Source organism: Dicentrarchus labrax, unplaced genomic scaffold (genome assembly GCF_905237075.1).
Source record: "Dicentrarchus labrax unplaced genomic scaffold, dlabrax2021, whole genome shotgun sequence".
In the NCBI taxonomy this organism is placed as follows: domain Eukaryota; kingdom Metazoa; phylum Chordata; class Actinopteri; family Moronidae; genus Dicentrarchus; species Dicentrarchus labrax.
This window is the reverse complement of record NW_026136701.1, coordinates 8,755,099-8,777,748: the sequence shown is the minus strand read 5'-3', so window position 1 is coordinate 8,777,748 and position 22,650 is coordinate 8,755,099. Positions and strand designations below refer to the sequence as shown.

Genomic DNA, 22,650 nt, shown 5'->3' with positions numbered 1-22,650 from the left:
TAGCCTAAAACACATTTGTAGTCAGGGGAAAGCTACAGTGTGTTATCAGTTGAAACAGAAAGAAGTGTGCAGAACTCTTTGGGAGATGCCAGAGCTCTTGAGCAAAATTAGTCATTTTTATGTCACTTCAACAGAGCTGCTGCAAAGCTTCACATGCACACAGTCAAAGACACAAAGTCCTGCTTTATGCCAAAGCCTTCATGTCACGTAAGGTGCAGTTGAACCTTTCCCTTCGCTTCCTTCTGTGGAAAGAAATCACAATGTCATTCTTGACTTGTGATTACTTTGGCACATTGCATGCCAGGCTGGGGGCATATGTGTTCAGGCATATTAACACCACTGCCATGTCAAGCCCTTTCACATCATCTTCCTGGACGATTCTTAGTTTCTCCGCCCTTTTCTCATCCACTGGAAGAGGTTGATTCAGCGGATGGTTTGGGCGCAAATGATCAAAATCGGCTACATTTGTCCTAAAGCTCAGCAGGCGGCCGAGGAGGGAAGAGGGAGGGGGAGAGAATGAGTCAAACGAGAGATGACAGGGAATTCAAATAGAGAGAAGAAGCAAAGACGCTGAAAGAGAAAAGGAGATGCTGCTGGTTGGGGTGGTGGAAGGGAAGTTAGGGATGTCAGACTGGGAAACTATAGAGAAACCGAGAGGAAAGCAAAGGAGTGTGGAAGGAAGAGAGAAACGGGGGGCTGGAACTTTTCAATTACAGCACACACAGACAACAAAGACCCAGATTTCAAGAGACTATAACAGTCTGCAGCCCGGAGGGAGAAGCTCATTTAGCCTCCTTCATTTCTCCTATCCTTTCTCCACACAAATTACAAGTTTGAATATTTAATGCGTTCCTTTTGTTGCACAAGCAAACACAGGCTTCCTTATCATTAAAGATGTCCCAAATGCCAAGATCAGTTACCTGGGGAGGCAAACCCTCCTGTTGGAAGATTACAAGAAAATCTGCCCCCTTGTTTTAGATTTCAAAGTGTTTAAGATGATTGAGACGGTCCAGACATGTGTCAGACATTTTACGGTGACTACAGCTACGCCCCCCCCCACTGAATTGACTGTCTTAATTTGAGCTTGAAAAAGGAAGAAAAAAGGCACCCTTGCATCCTGAGGGGCGCTGGCCAAATAACATTAAAGCAAAAGGGAATCAATGGAAGCACGATATTGATTCAGTTCCATCATGGATAACAGACACTCTCCTCACAGTCCATTTAACACAGGGAGGCCTTTGTCAATCAGGTTTTCAGTGTGAATGACAAGCATAATGACAAGATGACTTGAAAGCGCGAGACAAAGGACTCTCCTAGCAAACGTAAAGTACTACCCTATAATTGCACCAACATCAAACAACTTCTGGCTCGGAATATTTACTTCTTTCATTGTTGTAGCCCCCGAAGAGCAGACACAAGACTCTAATTAGAGATTCATCTGCTGTACCTGTCGACCCCCAAACACACACACAGAGCTACGTCCCTGCTATCTCCTCCACCATAATTTGAAGATTTGTGGCAGCTAACTTTCCTCTAACGTCACTCAGCTTTCACATAGTCTGAAAGATTTGTCGACTGTGTGTCAAGTAGCTGTGATGTTGCTGCAAGGAAGGAGGGTTTCGGAGGGTGGGGGGGGGGTCCACATCGGCATCTGTTCCTACACCTGCCTCACCCAGCTCTGTCTGAGAAATAGTAATGCGAATTCACACTAAAATGTTTTGTGCGTTCAAAGTTTATTATGCATAGGTCAAACATTTCTTTTGCATAATTATGAATTCAACCATCCTTTTACTCATGCAAACTGTTTTTCTTGTGCAAATTATGATGCTTGGAGGTGGCAAAATGAGTGCACTCCTGAACTTGTATCACATCACCCAAGAAAACCTGTTTCCTGATAATGGCCTGTAATTATTCTCACTGATAAATCCAGCGATGTACATGTCATTTAGGAGGGGTTGATGTAGGCCATTTAGTCCTGCAGCAGGCTCTGGAGCTGTGGCTCAGGACAATAAAAGGAAGAAGAAGAAGAAGAAGAAGAAGAAGAAAAAAAAACACTAGGAGATAATTAGTCTATTATCAAGCCCCTTTTAACACTTTTAATGTGCCACGTTCACAGGGGAAGGAACATGCTGTTATAGCAAATAATGAGGATGAATTATATGAAGGTAATGGTGAATGATAGAAGCAGCCAGTTCGGATGCACCACCACCATCATCATCACCCTGCTGTCCTCGAAACTTAAAGACACTGAAGAAGACTGTATAGGCTATATTACCCTCATCATGATGCACTTGCTCGCCCTCTTGCTATCTCACTCATGGAGAGAGAGAGAGAAAAAAACTGGGGAAGAAAAGCTCTCTGTGTGGAAGCAGGCGCTCATTCATCCAGCAGCTCTCACTGCAGAGGGGGGGAAACAACCGCTCACACGCAACATTTAGTAAGAATATAGAAGAATCACGGCAACTTTACGCATCATACTGGCGCAACAAAGGGCTCGCACACACAGGATGAAGCAATCTGCCTTTTGCATCCAACCTCTGGAAATACCTCTGTGACCGTGCGGACGGAATGAACTCCTCTGTGTTCGTTCCTCCGCGCCTGCAACTTCCCACCGAGGAGCGGGTGGATGCATGGATGCGGGAGGATCGTCTCCCGAAATAAAGTTGAGCCAAAGCGAAAATCAAGTTGGAGTAGCGCTTGAAACAAAGGACTCAAAGCGAATCAATGAATTTGGCCGGAGCACTGAACTGGAGAGGTTTTCATCGCAGCTCTCGCAAGATCGGAAGAGTTGACGTATTCTTGAGAGCGCATCATTTGGTCCCTATTGTAGAATCAGGTATGTGTCTCATCAGTAGGCCTATTACAACACATTTAACCGTGGCACTTAGTGTATTTGACTCTCACATACTGGGTTTACAAACAATATGTACACATTTTGGCCTCCAGATATGCACGACGCACTACTTTTCCATCCCTAAAATCACTGAAACTGTAACATTGTCCTGGTCTGTCCTCCTCCCAGTCCGGAGAGAATGAGGTGTCGCTGGGTGAAGCATGAGCTATCAGAGGATCAGTCATAAGCGGCTGTCTCTGCTATGGGAGGGGGCGGCTCTCAGCCTCTGGCTCTGCTGCTGCTGCTGCTGCTGCTGGACTTCCAGGGCCGCCGGACAAGGCGACGGCACCCCCGGCTCCCTGGGCTGGCTGCTGTCAGATAAGGGGCCCTTCCACCAGTCCCAGGAGTTCACGGAGGCTGCGGAGAGGTACCAGCAGGGCTTCAGCACCAGATACAAGATCTACAGGTGAGACAGTTGGAGAGATCTGTGTGTACTGTGTGTACTGTATTTACTGCATGTGCAGTTTTTTGGGCATGTATTAATTATATGTTACTTTGAGGAGTTTCAGGTTTGGGCTGTGATGGTTTGTAGGTTTACATTTCACCCGCTGGATAATTTCACTGATGAGCACTTTGAGCTAGAGAGGAACTAATCAGCAAAGCAGCTGCTGTAGTGTTTGGAATGAAAACCTGCACACTCTCAGGATTGCCCTCATAGGTATCACACCTGCACCAAATTAGCTGCAAGCTGATGAGCAAGTCTGAAGAACTACTGTAGCAATGCAAAGTGTTCCATTTGCTCCTGTCTTTAAGTACTGGAAGTGACTGAAAAATGATCAGGCATCTGAATTGCAAAAATTCCTTTCTTGGCTTTTTGTTTTTAGGGTTTGACGTATGATTACTCATTAATGTTGATGCTTTAAAATGCAGCAGGACTTAATCCCACGACAGTGTGTGGACAGTTGCATCCTTTCAGTGACTTCCTGCAGCGTGCCCAAGCTGCACTTTGCTGCTGCCTTCGTGCTAATATTCCTCACAAGCATTTTTAAGGCTTACACTAACCGTATTCCTGCTTTGTTGCAACTCTTGGGAGTCCAATATGTTAATCGATGCATTGCAGTCTCACATCTTTCATTGTTGAAGTTACACTCGTCTCAATTAAATATTGCTAATTACATATTATTTATATTTTGTTGATGTACCTATACAGTTGTTGGGGTGTGTTTATTGAGAGCTTTTCAGAGCTTGCTGAGAAGAAGACATTCTTGTAAAGTCTGTATTTGTGTGTTCACTTTTCATTATATTTAGCATTTAGGTGACTTATCAATGCTTCACACCCAAGAATGTGTTTCCTCTCTCTGGTAGACATTGCCAAGTGTTTGCCAAAGTAGAAAAAATATTTTACGGTCTGCATCGGTAGGTGTATGAATCAATAGGTCCATTATCTCTTCGCAGGGATCTTTTTGGCTGTGGTATCTCTTAGTGACACCTGCATTGTTTTCAATGGACCTGCTGCATAAATGTCCCAACAGCCAGCTGACTTGAGGTTTCTTTTTTTCCAAACCTCGTCCATTATCAGTGAAAATCATTGAAAGTGACAAAGGAGTGGACAGCTTCGACTGTTGAAGGCGGCCACCATCTGTATTGGCTGGCTGACATCTCGCCACTCGAGGGTCTTTGGCCCGAAGCAGTCGATCCTGCAACCTGTAAGCTGCCTGCTCACATTTCTAACCCAAAGGCATTTTTAAGGATTAGGGATTAGGGATTTTAAGGCTCCAAAATGAGACCCAACCAAGGTATAAAATAAAGTGGGGGGAAAAACCTGCCCTAACAAGATAATGACTGACAGGAGAGTCCATTTGAACCAGTTTTCAGTTCCCTTCCCTGTTTTGGCCTATGATTTAATGTATTATATGAGATAATATCAGGAGAATAATGAGTTGTGGAGACACTGAAGGCATTTATTCTTAAAACTTTATGTCTTAACTGTATTTTACAAGGTCCCCACAGAGTTGCAGTTGCTCTGTATTTTTCTAAGTCCCCTTAAATAGCCTGGGGGCCTAAACTGCTATTCTACTCTTCTGACCTCTGTAATAGCTGTAACACCACCATGAACCACATCTGCTCCCTTTATCGTTTGTTTTCATGGCTATTGATTGCTTATAGTACAGTAAGTCTTCATGTTTAGATATCCATCCTACAGCAAACATGCCTCTGTTTTGCCACATGTGCATTCTGATGGGATAGCTGTAGGCTAAACCCTGGGCTGGATCCACAACGCCCATCTGTCCACCAGGGACGGACACTCAGCCTGTCCCCTCGTTATGATGATTGGCTGTAATGACACACTCCACACTGTCCCGGTTCCCCAATTATTTCGCTGCCGATCATTTTTCTCATGGCGGTGATTTGATTGCCTCCAAGAAGGAGAGGGAGGTACACAGAGCAGCAGGCAGCACAGTGGGAGAGCCAGACATTAACTGATGCTGCGGAGGGAGGAATGATAGAGAGAGAGTAGCAGCGGTATCTCCCAGCTGGTTTGTGAATAGCTAGAGTTCAGCGCGACTTGTGTCCAAAGGGCACAAGATAACAAATGATGGCAGCTGATGATGTGGGGCTTTATTTTGGTTTTACGTCTTTTGGTTGCTGTGGGAGTTACCGCATTGCATTGCAATAAATTTTACTTGTGCAGGAGTTATTTGAAAGCTGCAGTAAGCTTGTTAAGTAAGTAAGTTAACAGTAAGGCCTACACAGAGAGTCCCAGCCAGTGATTGACAATTGAAATGGTTGTACGTGGAAATGTTGTGGAGTAGCTCAGCTAATTTGAAAAAGTAGAAATTATGATTTGAAACACACAAATATAATAAAAAATCTGTGTGATGCTGATCTGTAGTATAATCTCTATTATCAGGTGCCTTCTATGACAGGCTGCACAGGACATATTTCCAACGAGAGCCCTGTGCTCCTGCCCGCTCCCGTTATGTGTGTTCCACTCCCACCCACAAACATTCTGACCATTCGCAACCGCACAATAGAGATTTTGTGTATTCTCCCGTCCCACAAGGAAAACACGCCGTATTTTACGGTTTCAGTTTCAACTGAGAAATGTCAGACTGGCCTTGCTTAGCTTTTGTTTTGTAAAAACCCACTTTAATCTTCTTTTCAACTCCACCCTTCTGGTTGGCTCTAGATAAATCCCAGGATGCACAGTGTATTTTTTGACTGCCCGCTCCCACAATATTTGCGTTGGGTCCTGCAGAATCCCAATGCTGTCTTCTATTCTATAACCAACGATAGTACGTTTTAACACCTGAACAGAACCAGTCTTGTTTAAAAGGAGCCGTTCTTTTAAATTAAAAAACAACGACATTTTGGGGAATACAGTGCCTGAATTGGACCAAAAAGTATAACCCTAACCCTAATTATTTTGGACAGGACATTTTTAGGTCTGTTTTCTTATTGCTAACAAATGCATTTGCATGGAGACGCAGTTAAGCAGGCTCTTAGGAGTACCTCACCAGCATGGTACGCAGAGTACACAGAGTTTTAGAAATACTGAGGTCCAAAAACTGAATTTGCAAGGGGGGATTGGGGTGTATTCATCAAACCATCAAACATTAGTGGACTGGCTATCTTAACTGCTGTCCAACGGTATCAAAATCCACCTAACAGCAGGTCTTACACTCACTATTTAGAACGTTATATGTCATGTGCTTAAGCTAATAAGTGAGTGAGTGGGTTGTTGTGTTCCTACCAATGTTGAGACCAAACCTGTGCCCTTGGTACAAAGGCAGTTGTCTGAACCCGTTGATATAGAAAAAGAGATCCAGCTGAAACATCAACAATTGCAAGTGAAAGAATTATTGAACAAAATCAGTTGTTAGACGGAATTATTAATAGTCTTAAATAATACCCAGTTACAGTGCGTTCAAATGAACAAGCCACTGTCCTACTAAACTTAATGTGATTCCCAATGGAAAAAGTGCAAGTGGATAAATAACCGACCAAAAACCCGAATGACTTAAAGCCCACACTAATCATGTACTCTTTATAGTAAAAACAATACAACTAGGTAGTTAAAACTGTGTTTCTTATACATCAGAGGAATTTTATTTATTTTTATTTTTTATGTCCTCAGGGACAGTACAGCTTCATCATGTGTTAACAGTGTATGTGCATGTGTGTGTGGTCACCACACTGTGCAATATATAACACACATTCTCCTCATCTTTTGCTCTCAACACAGCTTGTTAAACAGCCGCCTGAGGCCTTATACACCCCCTAAACCAAGTGAGCAAATGTCTCTGTGCATGTGTGTGTTTTGTCGTGTTTCCAGGGAGTTTGGTCGATGGAAGGTCAACAGCCTGGCGGTGGAGAAGCGGGACGGTCTTGGTGGCAGCGGTGGCCTGGCTCTGCCCCTCGACCCCGACTTCATGCACACCATCCGCCAGCTGGGGAGGCGGCCATCCCCCCAGACGATTACAGAGAGCCTAATCAAGAAATATGGCACCCACCTCCTCCTCTCTGCCACTCTTGGAGGTACAGTAGAGTATGCAGAGCTTCAAAGCAAGCCTGATTCACACAGATTCTGATGTGATTTTTTTTTTTTTCAGCACATGGGGCACCGATTTTACCGTCTGTTGCTTTCTAAACAACAAAGCATATAATAATTTTTCTGGATCAGTGTTATTTGGCTCACAAATAACATCAAATCGTTCTGGTATAGTGTACAAAAACTAAATTGGAGAAGGCAGTGAAAGATTTAATATTTTTGTTTGGCCGTCAAAATAGCATGGTTCCCTAACATTATCATTTGTATGCAATTGGCTTATCTTATCTTTTCTTTCTTTAATAAATCATTTTCACAAAGTTTATTTTATCAGTAAAAGTGTGGGTGGGAAAAGTGTCTGCTGTAAGAAAATAACACAAATTTGAAGGGACTATCCAAATGCTAATTTTGTTGATAACAGCAACATTGATGCAATCCAGGATTAGTTTGATGTTTGGTGTGCTTCTATCTTATTCCCACAAATAAAGTAACTGTCCAAAAATTGACCGTAAACATATGGTTTGGCTGTAATTATCTTAGAACTGAAGACAAAGCACTTTTTTATAGTTTAACCATTTTATACCAATGTTCAAATATCTCTCAGGCAGAAATCCATCTAGACAAAGATACAATCCTCTCACCTGTCCCTGGACTCAGCAGAGCTCAATGCAACACAGACACTTTGAATAAGAGGGTGAAACTTCACCTGTTTCACCTGGAATAACTCTTGATCTCTCTTGTTACATGAATGTTTAGACTTGACTGGCGTAGCTGATGTTGTAGGTATTAAAGGTTAATCCAACTGAAGCAGATGTCTGTTGCAAGCAAATGTTCAAGTGCCTAATATAACATGCAACTTGAACCTGGGAGACCACAGTTTGTTTCTGGTGTTCCTACCAATAAGCTCTGTCATTTTTAAATATTATAATAATATTCATATTTTCATTTGTAAGAGTTTTCAAAGGCACTGATAAACAATGTCATCTTGCCAATAGGGGCAATCAGCACGCTCCTCTGTCCAAGACACTGTTTTCTATAAATCATGATGATGCAGTTTTGGTGCCTAGACCTAAACAAATGGCAACCATCGTAGTGGCAGATCAGAGAGTCTATGAATCATGTTTGTAACTGTGATTTAATGGTTTTAAAAAGCACTGACGAACGTCGTCCTGCCAATAGAGACGATAGATCAGAAAACATTTTGGAACGCAATTTGATAATTTAGTTTGCAGAATTCTTGTGCCTTTCATAATGGCACACAATTTGGCCAGTGCTAGTTAGCAAAAAAATAATAAAGTGAAAAAAGTGTCTTGAATGCTTAAATGTTCATTCTTGTGGTCGAATTGGGAAGCTTTGGATGAGTAAGCTCGAGGCAGAATCTTTTGTCTGATTTAACTAAATCACATCTGTTGGGAAAACAGAAAAAACTCAAATCTTTTGTTGATTGACGGCTTATTTCAACGGAAGATTTCAGATATCGGTCTTTGCTTGGTGGCAACATGTCTGAAAGTGGGAATTACTGTTTACCAATGTATTTACAGTATATCCTTCTCTTCAGTACAGCACAGAGGTTCAGTCGCAGCTCACTTCGAGTGGCGCTCCAGAAGTGCTAGTGGCAAGGGACCAGTTTGGCCCAACAAGACGTATATTCACGAAATGGACTTGACGTGCTGTTAAAGTTAAGGGAGAATTTAATGTTGTTAAGGTTTGCTAAAGAGCACCTACTGTGGACACAGTCTGTGCTTCAAAATGCATATTTCCTTCAAAATGTGCATATCTGTTGACTGAAATCTGAGACACTGGCTGCAGTAACTCAGCCTTTTATAAAAAATAATTGGGCTTATACCTGTTAGTTATGTAGGTGTGGACACTATGCCATTGCTTTTACCTGCAAATGTAATAACCTGCAGCTGAATGTAGCAATTGCACATAATTTCTCTGGGGAAACCATTGAATGTTATACTGAGGAATGTGGGAAAATCATCTATTGCAATAAAAGCACTTTGAGAAAAATAATCAGCAACAACACCAAAAAAAGCTTCATCACAAAACAATCCTGGAGTTTTCAAGATTAGGATCTTCCTTCAATGGTAGACATCAAACATGAGGCTAAAAGTGTGTCGTGGTAGTTTGATTTTCCCTGCTGTTTTTTATTTTAGTCATGTAATAATCGTAATAGTTAGAGATGTTTCCAAGTGAACATATTTGTCTCCCAGAGAAGCAGTGCTGAGATGCCTGAGCTGACCTGAGACCTGTTTTGTTTTTAATGTAATTTTTTGCCAATATAATTAAGATAATTAAAACAATTAAGGGCGCTTGATCAATGATCTTGAATAAGCTCTCTGTCCCTGATGATTTTAATAGATGCCGAGACCTTGTCTGTGCCTTTTCCTCCAATCATCCAAACCATCAGTTCCCCCACCGCACTTAATCACTGCTGCGCTTTTCTATCCGATCTGAAAAGATACTAATGAAAGGTGATTAGTGCTGCTCTGTCAGAGCTAATGAAGCTCTCGTTCCCTCTGCCTGACTGTCACCAGGGGAGGAGTCTTTGACAATATTTGTGGACAAGAGGAAGCTCAGCCAGGAGTCTTCGCCATCAGGGGCCGAGGGCAGCCGTAGCAGCACCAGGAACTCAAACACTACGGGGACAGTGACCCTGGAGGCTCTGCACCAGCTGGCTGCTTCCTACTTCACCGACAGGGAGAGCACCCTGCGCAGGCTGCACCACCTCCAGATTGCATCCACAGCCATACGGGTATGTGGAAGTCAGCAAATCTATGAATACAGCAGAAGTCTGTTGGGAGTTGATACACCACGATAGTCACCGTCTAAAGGTGTTGTTCACCTGGCTTGGGGTTTGTTAGCCTCCAGCATTTACACATGGCAAGATATGAAACTGGTTTGGACTAGCTTGGTTTTGGGTTCAGCTGAGGTTGAAGAACTTGTATGAATGACTTGTTATGTCTTCAGAGGAAGAAAATGTTTTTGGTCTTGATCAATAAATAAATGCATACAGACATTATATTTGACCCAGTGTGGGTCAATATAGCACCAACAAAACACTGGGTTAACTTTTATTAGTACTAATGGGTTGTTGTTGTGAGCCTTTCCCTTGTCTTGGGGGGGCGGGGTTCTATCAATGGATACTGGGTAAAGTTAACACATTATTGCGGGGATATTTAAACCCGGTGATTTTTTGTATGTACACACATGCCTACACAACATTAGAGATATGAACATTTATTATTTTTACCATGAGACGAAGAAGATCGGTGGTGGTAGAAGTATTCAGATAATTTATTTAAAGTCCCCCTCCACTCAAAAATATGTTTTTTCTTCTTGTTCATTTGCATATTTTGCAACATTTGCATATTCATAGATTCTGGGGTTCTTAATGAGGGAGAAGGAGTTGATGCCTTTTAAAGGATTTTAATGAGGAAATTATACTTTTTTGCAGAAACGACATATCAGACACACATTATTGTCCCAAGCAGACATTTGTATAATGTCCTAATACATGTCTGGAGGGGAAATAAAAGTAGCCAATACCCCCACTATAAAAATATTCAAGCACAAGTAATTGCATTCAGACTGTTACATAGAGTAAGTAAAGGTTTTTTAAACAAATAAATACCCCAAAAACGTATCACCAGCTAAAATCTTGTTTTTTGCTTTACCTTCTGTGTTTTAACTTCAACTTCATTTTGCTGAAGTGATGTACAGTTGATGTACTCCAGGGTGTGTCACTACACTGACATCACCGCTGGTTGTGGTTACAGAAGAAACCTCAAACGGAGAGAGGGAAGTAAAACAGTAACAATAAAGTGACTTTTACAAAATAAAAAGAATGATGACTGACAATGTTATATTATTACACTACTGAATCTATATTATTGATAATGACATGTAGGCATAATTGTTATGCTGTAATTGGTTGAGGTGTAGCTAATTTAAACAGCTTTGTACACTTAAGTTGCACCTGCAACAATGATTCAAATATTAAACAGATGCATGTAGTGTATGTAAAATATGAATCTGAAAGGTAATTAGTAACTATACATGGTAGTGGCAGTGGTAGTGGAACAATCACAATATCTCTCTCAGAAAGATGGAAGAAGAGTAGTAGTATAAAGTGGCATACAATTAAAATACTCAAGTAAAATACAAGTACCTCAAGTTGTACAGTTTTTGAGTAAGTAAGAAGAGATTCTGTCACAGCATGCATGTAGAGCAAAGTTTAAAATCATGACACTTTGGTAACTTGAAGATAAGATGCACTAACAAATCCTTTAAATCCAGCTCAGGGAATTTATTTTCATAACTTATCAGGTAGGATTAAGAACAAATGCTTATTTACAGGATCGGCCTGACACTAGGAAATGTACCTGTAGCTGCAGGGGAGCAGCAAGCTACTGTCAAATCCACCTCTCCTGTTTTTCTCTCTTCAGTGTGTGGTTTATTGTCACAGAAAATTCAAATATGCAGAAGGGAGTGGGATGATCTGATTTTTATAACAAAATGGTCAAACGTATCTTTGCTAATCACCCATTAAGACTAATTAACTGACTGTTTTAAAGCAGTTGAAGAGAAGGATACAAGATTTCTAAGATAGCGTGTCCCCACTAGCAAGCTTGAAAGAGGAGAGTAAAGAAGCAGAACGGAGCAGCAGTAGTGCGTCCTTACTATAAAACACCAATCATCCATTTTATCATCTGAAGTGGCTATTAGAGTGTATGCATTAATCAGCCCGAGGGGCACACGTAGATGCTAAAGTGAGTAGCCACTGATGAAGACAAGTGCCCCCCCAAACTGAGAACGTGTTCCTATGGTTATGCATCAGCTTGATGGATTAGATGTATCATTCCATTAATTTCCAGCCAAGCTGACTTCCATTCGTTTGCTACTTTGCAGTGTGTGGAGTTCAGGCAGATTGAAGATCAGAGCAAGAGAAAGAGAGCGAGAGAGGGAGATAAATACTACATTTTATGAAGGATGTAAAGCCGCACCTGCGATACATCGCCATTCATTAAAATCACATATGGTACTGAGGATTTAGTGAGAAACAGGAAGGATTCTGGGCATAAATGTATGCCAAATACACAGTAAGTTATGTGTTTTTGTGTTTTAGTGTGTCTGAATTTCTAACTTAAACATCCAGATTAATTACTGTTAGAAATGATGTAAACAGGGAAGTGAATCGGTTTCAAGTTTTTCAGTTGGAGGGAAGTTGATTTCTTCTCTCAGATCAGAACAAAATATTCTGTCTGAGGAGGAAAATCTTTCTAACTGAAGACCTTTTCAATATTACTTCACAGTGACTCCTCACATTCAAAATTAATTTGAGGCATAAAATGCCTTTGATGAGGCTTTTTATGTTCTTTTGACCTTTTTTTTTTTAAATACACAAGTAAAGTAAGTCAATGCATAGAGCTCTTGTCAAAGTTGCATGACTGATGGCTGTCTCCACTGACTAAACCTAGATTATTCAGTCTTGTTCTTTGTATTTAAAAGGGAAACTGAAGAGACGACAAAACCTGCATAACTGTGTCACAACCGAGCTGTCTCTCTATTAGGCGTATAATGAAATGACAAAAAAGACAAGATCACGATACGGAAGATTTGCCTCCTCTTGATATCCCATTAGGTGACGGAAACTAGAACTGGGCCACTCGGATGCAGCAACTATGACAATCTGGACACAGTGAGCTCCGTACTGGTTCACAGTCCAGAAAACAAGGTCCAACTACAAGGTAAGATCATAATGATGACATTAGCGTTTTTGTGGTCTCTCACAACAACAAGCTCTTTCTAATTTAACACTGAATGCTTCTGAAGTCATTGACAGAGATTGGTAGAAAATATCTGGGTTTTTTTGGTTGCTCTTTAAAGGCATTGTTTAATATTTTGGAAAATAAAATATAGTTTTCTTTCTTGCAGAGAGGTGGGAAGATTATTCCACTCTGGTGTCTGTCGGCCACAGCCAGCAGCTGTAGCTTAGACTGAAGACAGGAAGAAACAGCTAACACCACAAATTGTTGTTTTTACACTTTGTACGAAGGAAATAAATGAGATGAAACGTGTTAATTAGTAAGCATTAGAGGTGCTGGTTTAATTTTAATTACCTTTGGACAGAGCCAGGCTAGCTGTTTCCAGTCATTTTGCTAAACTAAGTTAAACGGCTGTTGGCGGTATAGCCTTATTTTTGCTTAACAGATATGAAAGTGGTATCAATCTTCTCAACTCTTGGCAAGAAAGTAAAAAAGCATATTGCTTTAAAAAAACATATCTAGCCTTATTCTATATGTTTTTGTCAACAAATCCCATTAAACAAACAAAACCAACAATCTGTTAGTCCTTTTCTCAGTTCTCTCTGATTCCCTAACCTGAGGCACTCAGTCCCAAGCTGATTGTCTATTACTAAAGTAAAATCTTTAGAAACGGTTCACAAAGCTTCTCTTTTTTTTAATTAATTAAATTTTTTTTTTTAGACACCAGTGGAGTTCAGGGGGATGAGGAATATCACGCTTTAGCTAACCAGACAATACAGTATTGTTGGTTGTAGTATTTTCACGGCCTTTGCTTATAAAGAGAAACACAGATTCACGTAATTTATTTTTCATGTGACCTCTGCCCATCTTCATCCAGTCTTTTTCCCCTTCCGCAGGGCTGCAGGTCATCCTACCAGGTTATTTGCAGAGCCGCTTCATTCAGGCTGCTCTCGACTACATCGGCTGTAAATCTGAAGGTCAGTTTGTGTGCCAGAACAGTGACTGCTGGTGTGAGTGCAGCGTGGACTTCCCCGAGTGCAACTGTCCTCACTCTGACCTGGACACTCTGGAAAACAACCTGCTGCGCATCAGAGACGCCAGAAGGCTGACCAACCAGTTGTTTGAGGAATCTGGTGAGTCAAGGATTTTAATTCACTGTGACCTCCAGAATAGGATTTGAAAATGTCAGCTTGAATGGCTCTTTCAAAAACACACAGGTGGAACATTGGCTTTTAAAAACAAAATTCTGGACAGGAAACTGTTTTTTGTTTTTTTACAAAAAGTAAAAAAAACTTAAGAGCAAACATGAGCAAAAACACATCTTGTTTTTGTTCTAAATGCATTCTTGGCTGTCAAACATCGTCAGCTGCCAGACGCTGAATCAAGGGAGCTGTCAGTCATTGTGTCAAATCAAATGATGGTTCTGATGCTCTCTAGGTGCTCAGGGCTGTAGTGTGAAAAAACACACACTATCTAAAAAGTCCATCTGTTGTCACCAAAGTGCTTTGAAGAGTCACATTGAACACCTCTTATATTTAAGTCATACTTCAACATTTTAGGAAAAAGTTAAATAGGAGGAGTGATAGCACATACATGTATCTGTGCTGTAAATATCAAACACATGATCACATCTTGTTGGTTTAATCTGTACGAGTGTAAAGTGTAAAAATGGTCCAAATAAACCCACAACATATTGTTTTCACACATGAATAATATAATATAAAGTGCTAGTTAGTGAGCTTTAGACGTGCTGGTAGGCTGATTTTGCTACCCTTTGGATGGACCTAACTGTTAACCCCTGTTCCCTGCTAAGGTAAGCCAATCTGCTGCAGACTGTAGCTTCATCATTGCCACAAAGACAAAAGAGTGGTATCAATTTTCTCCTCTAACTCCCAGGAAGAAAGAAAATGTATAGTCCAAAATGTCAAACTACTAAGTAATGTCAGTAATTACTCAGTAATGTCCATAATTTAAAGCTCTCATAATAAAAAAGGCTGTGTCCAAACATAAAAGGTAAACCAACATACAAGAAAATAAACAAAGATGCTAAAGGCAAAAAAAAATATGAATATAAAATCAAAGTGCCAAAATGTTAAACTTAACAGTTAAATACTTTTAAAAACTATTGCTTTAATGTGGTGACCTTTGCACTTATGGTTGTGAATGTAACTCTGTACCACCATGGAACTCTTTCAATGATTGTGTGACATTAGTGCACACTATTTTCCTCATTCACGGCTCCTATAGCAATTCCCCATCAGCTCTATGCACTTGAAAAAGGAAAAATGAACCAGCAATCACACAAAGCCTGGTCCATGTCCAAGTACCAAATAATGTGTTATTGCATTAATTTGAGACAACGGTATAATTACCAGAAAAACACCAGACCATTGTGGAGAAGATTAGTAGCCTAGACTGTCATTTAAACAACAATTTAAACAGATATATGAAGCAAATCTGCTAGACTGTTGTGTGCACAAATCAGGAGGAAGAAGCTGCTGTTAGGGGAAACAAAGCCAAGGTTATTATTGCAGTACCATGGTAGGATTACTGAAAAGCATACAGTGGCTCACCTTTGGCACAGAGCCCTGTAGTGGTGATGCTGAGTGGTACATGTCTGTGTCTATGTTTGGATTTTAAATTTTGTTTCTAAATTGAAGAAGAATATGTGACAGAGAGTGCACTTCTGTCATGTGTGTCACATACGTGTGTATGTGCAAATATATTGTACTTCTGAAAGGTGAAATGCAAACGTGTGAAAAAGTTTCCTCCTGCATCAAAGACTGTCAAGGAACTTTTTATAACGTCACTTTTTTGACACGAGTATTGACAGTTACAGCAGCAACCCGACTGATTGTCACATTGTTGAAGGCAGGAACAGCAATTTTGCTTTCAGTGTCACTCATGTCTAATTAGAGACCAGTTGCTTTGAAGGTGTACAGTACTGTATGCTGGCATCAGGTGATGATTAACATATATTTTTTTTACAGAAACAAAATATGACAGGAGTTTGTTCTCTGACATGCTGACGAGATCAGCAATCCTCCCTCCAAAAAAAAATCTAAACAACAAAACATGCTTTCTTGGCATGTTGCAGCTGTTATTTCTCCTCTTGAGTTGTTTGCTTTTCTGTGACAAACAATGGGGAGTAGACCATTTTTTTGGTTATTGTTACCCCACGGCTCAAAGCCACAGGCTGAGTTTACTTATTCATGTTCTTTTTCCTACCAGAGGAGTTCCAAAGCTTTGTTGGGAAACTGCCAACCCATTACGCTGTAAACACATCTGTCGTGGAACACTTGTGGAGGACCGACGCCAGCCTGCCCCAGCGGTACAAGCAGCTGGAGACCAGCAGCAACCAGCTTTTCACCAAAGCTCGCCGCACCGCTAACAAGCTCTTCAGCCTCAGTAAGAGGTGCCGAAAACAGCCCAAAATAGTCCTGCAGAGGCCGAGGTAAGAGGCAAGACGGGAACAAGAGGGAGGAATATTTATACCGCAGCCTGTTAACCCAAGGTGCTGCCCAAAACTTATAATTATGAAAATGATTTATGCGCCAGGCGCTGGGAGAGAGCAGCGGAGCGAGACGGTACTTATTAGAAGGCACTTGAGGAAAAGTAGTGGTGGAGTGAGGTGAAAAGTGCTGACAGGAGCAAAGCTGCTACTCTGTTAAAGCCGGAGGAAAGACAAACCGGATCATGTTTAGCCAAATAGACACATTTCCCTGTCTGCAGGTTCAAACAGCATTACAATCAATCCAGCACCTTAAAAATGCCTCATATAATAATCCATTTATTTTAACAGATTCATTTCCAAGCTGCTGTGGCCAGTAACAAATGACGACTTTGCTTATATCTATTACTGTATTTTTTTTACTGTAACAGCTGCAATTTCAGCAGCACTCCCACCTGGATACTCTGTTTCAGCAGCCTGTTAGAGACGCGGTCATAACTTCATTCAGATTTATGCCTCTCTCATGAACACTCTATGTTGATAGCTATTTCTGGCAGGGAAATTAACTAAATGACACAATCCATCAGCTTACTAGTCAAATGCAGCCACTGTCTCCTCAGTCCACAATCCAATTACACTTCTTTATCACACCCCCATCATAAAAAAAATTCAATAGCGGTTTGGGGAAAGTCAGGGTTTTTTTTATTCCGTTTCCCTGCAAAACAGAATATTTGTGTATTTTATTTATGTGTAATTGTATTTTGATAGCATTGTTATTGTATTACTACATGTGCCGTATTCATTGTAAATGGGAGTATAAACTTGACAGAGTTACAAAACAAAGAGTATGTATGTATGGGTATGTGCACCTGTTTATATGTGGGTTAGTCTGTGTGTGTGTCATCACCATCTGCACCACAGAAGGGGAATTCAATAGATTCAAATATTCATTTTGATCTGATTTTGCTTCTGTGACTCCAGCTGAGCCTGAGTTTGTCCAAAATTGTTTTTGCTGCACATCTAAACAACATAATTTTTTTATGGAGGCATAATTAATCTTGGGCAAAACTTTTCCTTCATTTTATAATCACAAAAACATGCAAAAGACTCAACATAACAAATATGAATTAGAAACCCTGTAACAGGAAAGTGTTTAATCTGTCATCTCTTCCTCAGGTCTCAGAACTTCTGGTTGAGCTACGCCCTCTCCATTTTATACTGCAGTGAGAACAACCAGGTCGGTGTTTACAGTGACGAGAGCCGCAGCTGCTCCTGCCCCTACAACCATCCACCTTGCCAGGGACTCATTCCCTGCTCCGTGGGCGAAGGTTCCCGCTGCGCCTCCTGTTCCACAGAGAACCGCACACGATGCTCCAGCTGTAACCTCGGCTTCACCCTGACCCAGGGTGCCTGCCGGCCCGCTGTGCCCGACCCTACAGACCCTTACCTGGGCTTGGAGAGTGACCGAGACCTGCAGGATCTGGAGCTGCGCTACCTGCTCCAGCGGCGCGATTCACGCATCGCTCTGCATGCTGTGTTTGTGAGCAATGACGTGCGTGTTAACACTTGGTTTGACCCGTCCTGGAGGAAAAGAATGTTGCTCACCCTCAAGAGCAACCGGGTGAAGTCCAACCGTGTTCATATGCTCCTCGGACTCTCCCTCCAGTTTTGCCTTACCAGAAACAGCACTCTGGAGCCGGCGTTGTCTCTGTTTGTGAACCCTTTCGGGGGCAGCCACTCAGAGAGCTGGACCATGCCTATAGGCCAACACGGATACCCTGACTGGGAGCGGACCAAGCTGGATATCCCCTTGGACTGTTATAACTGGACGTTGACTCTAGGAAACAGATGGAAGAGCTTTTTTGAGACGGTTCACTTCTACCTGAGGAGTCGTATCAGGGACTCCGTAGGAGTGACGGGAGGAAACAAGAACATGACAATGTACTATGAGCCTCTGGAGGCAACAGAGCCGTCTAACAACATCGGTTACATGAAAGTGAACAGCATGCAGCTGTTCGGATACAGCGTGCACTTTGACCCCGAGGCGATCCAGGACCTGATTTTGCAGATAGACTACCCGTACACTCAGGGATCACAGGACTCTGCCCTGCTGCAGCTGGTGGAGCTGCGCTACAGGATTAACCGTCTCTCGCCTCCAGGGGCCCCACACATGGATCTGTTCGCCTGTCTGCTCCGCCACAGACTCAAACTGTCCAGTGCAGACGTGAACAGGATACTCACTGCCCTGCAAGCTTTCAGTGCCAGACAACCCAACTATGTGGAGTATGAGGCAAATAAACTGTGTAGTTAAGGGCCACTATTTGATGTTTTGTACTATTTCCTTGCCACAGACAGGCCTGTATCCTTTGTCAGCTGGATCCATTTGTGTCAAGTGCGTGGTATGTTGTTCAAGGCTCTGTTGTACATACACTATGTGCAATTAAATTTGATGTTTTTATCATTTCAGTGAAGTTTTATGGATTAAAGCCTCTGAAAACTCAGTTTCAAATCTTAAGTATGCCACTTATCAACATTTGATAATCTGATCATCAGGACTGTGTTGCCTTAACATAAGCAAACAGCCCAATTTGATTGAAATATTGTTAAACTCTGACTGGTGCATTGAAATATGTGACATTACCTTTTCTCAACTTTGCCTTACCAAGCTGTGACAAAAGCAATGACAAATACAGAAATCTTTCTTTTGAAATACCCCAAACTGTTCCAACCTTGGCAGAAAATCTAAGAAAAAATAATTAAGAAAATAAGTTATCAGGGCCTTTATATATAATATTATTATCACGTTAAATCTGAATCATTTTTACCTTGGAGCGTCAAAATATCATCATAGGCTTCCTAGTTATCTCACTAGAGAGTCAGACTGGTGTGTGCTGTGTTGTTTTTGCCCATCTGGGTCCGCAGAACACAAGGTCTCCATTCTTCATTGAGGGAACAGCCTTGGCACAGATTACTAAGTATATAGTGAGAGAAGGGAGGGTCAGAGCAGCCTTCCCTTGTTCCTCCGCCGTCGCCGTCCGCCATTCACACTTACTGTGATAGATGAGCTGGGGCCCTCTACGGAGACATGCCCAGCATCAAACAACAGTAAGCTAGGTATCAGTGACAAGGATAGTACTCTCGCCCAGCGCTGGAGCGAGTTGGACCCTCACAATAGCGACTCTGACCAAAAGGGAAATCAGCTTTAATCCGCCAAGGGCTGTCGACAGTGAAGCCGCAGGCTAGCAGCATGGTGCGGCTTTTATTAGACTAGCATCTAAAGAGCTTGTAGCAAAAGACGTAGCTTCATCAAGATTCACCAGACATGTTTCTCCTGAGATTAAAGCCAGACACAATCTGCTCTGATGCTATCGTTCAGAATGAATGTGAAGAGAATAAAAATCAGTTTAATCAGTTTATGTGGCACAAAATAGATTGGCAAAGCTTAAAATTGGGCTCAAGGCATTGATTTCATTACAGGTTTTAGCATCTTCCATAGGCTGCCTTTTACTTTAAACATTGATTTTACAATGTTATTGACCAATTTTAAGACACCGCTGAGTTGTCTCCAGGCTGTAACACAAGTCTTTTGCTGAGCTTTCAGACATCACAGGACTATAGCATTGACTAGTTTAGTCATATCATGTCAAAATCACCCTTTAAAATTCCCTTTTTCACAACCCGGCCATTCCCTTTTTTCTGATGCTCTCATTTCAAAAAAGTTTTTACATTTATTTTTTAGCTAGTTGCAGCAGTAATAATTAATTTGAAATGCAAAAATCTACCAACCTGCACAGTGTGTTTAATTAACTGCAGGGAAAAGGTGGTGTGTGAGAGAGATACTGAATCTGGACCATGTCCCAGTAAAGGGTTAAAAAGCGAGCATCTGGTGTGTTTTTAAAAATCTTTTTAACAAGCAAATATTCTGCATCTGGGTGTGAAAATGTGGTGCAGGGATATTGGAAGCAGTCCAGTGTACCTCTCGGGTGAGTCTGACACGGGGAAAAGACAGAAAGAAAGAGTTTGTTGGAATGAGCAGCTCTGGCTTAGAAGGCAGGTTTTGGTTTGAGGACATTACACCATCTCCTCAAAATTAGTTAGAAAGGTTTTGGTGTATTTCCTCGTCTTAGATTGAATTTCTCTCAGAGGTTAATGGAATGAAAACCTTGAGGTAGGGTTTTATTTTTGATTGACTTGGATAAAAAATGGATTCTGCATTTGTGTATTCCAACAGAGCAATTACATAAAATACCACTCATGTCCGTGTAATAAATATGAAACTATAGCTAGGAGAAGGTTAGCTTAGTGTAGCACAAAGACTAATAATAGAAATTAATATAATTTTTATATTTCAGTTTTTGTGTCAATTAAACAAATGTAATATCATAAGTGAGCTTTAAGCTTTAGAGGTGCCAATGCAACAGATTCTGTTACATTTACACAGATCCAGCCTGGTTTTTCCCAAGCTGCAACCTCTGTGGCTAGCAATTGAAACTAACACAAAAGTAACAAAAACTGCAGTTCCTCAAATGGCCTCTTGGGGCTGCCACAGTAGTGAGTGATTTCCATAAGGCTCCATGTTAAAATGACTACCTTTACAGCAGAAATAAACATGTTTACAGCTTGGTACCAATAAAGGTTTCGGTTTCGATGGCTAAATACTCCATTCATGAGATCTGTCAGTGGGGTGATTTTTTATAAAACTCGCCTGTTTAAACTATGGGCGTGGCCACTTTGAGTGACAGGTGGCTGGTGTCACCACCCACGCTCCACAAATTTGCTAATTTTTGTATAATCTGGGAGCCGGCAGAGTCAGGACTTCCAAGATGGCCGCCACACACTGTGCTTCGCAACGGCTCTTCAGAAACTTACCGGTGACGTTACAGAAAATATGTCCATTTTTAAATATACAATCTATGGTTTTTGCTAAACCAAGCTAACCTGCAGCTAGTGGTAGCTTTATAGAGAGTTGTATCCATCTTCTTATCTTATACTATTCCTTTAAAACTAAGAATGGTATTTCATGACATACATCACTATAGTGTGAACTGGATATACATCACGTGTGGGATGGATGTGCTAAAATGGAAAAAGCTTTTTAATAATTTTTATATTGTCCTGTTTTTTGTCTGTCTAAACTTTGTTTTCCTTCTCCCTTTGTTTTAAGTACTTCATTTGGGTTTCATTTGTTTGCTCAGACAAACTGCATGATCTGTATTTAAAAACAAAATTGACAAATGTACTTTTCACAGCATGCAATCAAGAAAATGTTAATAAGAAAACATACCCAGAGGACTATTCCTAAAAAGAGCAGTGACTAGCCAACAAACAACTAACATTGTTGATTTCTAAATAACGGTCAGAATGTGAACTCGCTGTTACAAGTGGAAAGAACTTAGACGATAATGAGAAAATCCTTAGGTTAAATTTAAATTTGATTGGAACAATAAGGGGCATGCTCTGTTTATTGTCTGGCTAATAGCGGTATAATGGCCTGCCTCTGGTGTTTACTACGAGCATGCTGTCTGTGCTTGTGCAGGCGCTGACTTGATGTTTTAACAGTCCAAGGATACAGGAAGCTCCACTGCACTGACTTCCACAGGCCCGGATCCTGTTAACGCATCCTGTATGTCTGTTCTGCCGATTTAGTTCATCGCACTGATGTTTGGATTTGACTTTGCTTGGAGTGGCTTAGCTTACCTTGGGGGGAGTTTCTCTATTTGATACTTTAGAATAGTTTTGATCTGCTTGACCTCAACGCTTTTGAGGAATTTATGTGTATGCTGATGTACTGATGCTATTGACTTCAAACTCCACTTGACCTGCAGACATTAATGCATCAAAGGCAGCATTCCTCTTAGCGCTGATAAGTCTGAATATATGTTGTTAAACTACATATCAAGTCTGCTTGTTCATCAAGATATTTCTATTTTTACTCAAGTAGAACATTTGCATATGTGCTCGTCTGCTAATGGATTCTGGGTCAAATCTTCAACAAACCAAACCTACGAAGCAAATAAGAGGCAGCAGGGATAAAGAAAAGGTACAC

At 41.3% G+C, this 22,650-nt stretch overlaps 1 protein-coding gene across 1 annotated transcript; it reads left to right on the top strand.

The window, feature by feature from the left end:
• The first annotated feature begins 2,214 nt into the window (after window positions 1-2,214).
• LOC127362236 (BMP/retinoic acid-inducible neural-specific protein 3-like) lies at window positions 2,215-19,105 on the top strand. The gene is made up of 8 exons (XM_051397708.1): window positions 2,215-2,836; window positions 3,023-3,299; window positions 7,170-7,372; window positions 9,923-10,140; window positions 13,030-13,135; window positions 14,050-14,286; window positions 16,385-16,607; window positions 17,781-19,105. The coding sequence occupies exons 2-8, from the start codon at window positions 3,055-3,057 to the stop codon at window positions 18,913-18,915; spliced, it is 2,367 nt and encodes a 788-aa protein (XP_051253668.1). The 5' UTR covers window positions 2,215-2,836; window positions 3,023-3,054; the 3' UTR covers window positions 18,916-19,105.
• The last annotated feature ends 3,545 nt before the right edge of the window (window positions 19,106-22,650 follow it).

Bases quoted from the DNA above. Each gene is read 5' to 3' on its own strand.
- LOC127362236 (XM_051397708.1), top strand. From the start codon at position 3,055: ATGAGCTATCAGAGGATCAGTCATAAGCGGCTGTCTCTGCTATGGGAG. The intron at 10,141-13,029 runs GTATGTGGAAGT...ATATCCCATTAG, and splicing joins TTGCATCCACAGCCATACGG to GTGACGGAAACTAGAACTGG. The intron at 13,136-14,049 runs GTAAGATCATAA...CCCCTTCCGCAG, and splicing joins AAACAAGGTCCAACTACAAG to GGCTGCAGGTCATCCTACCA.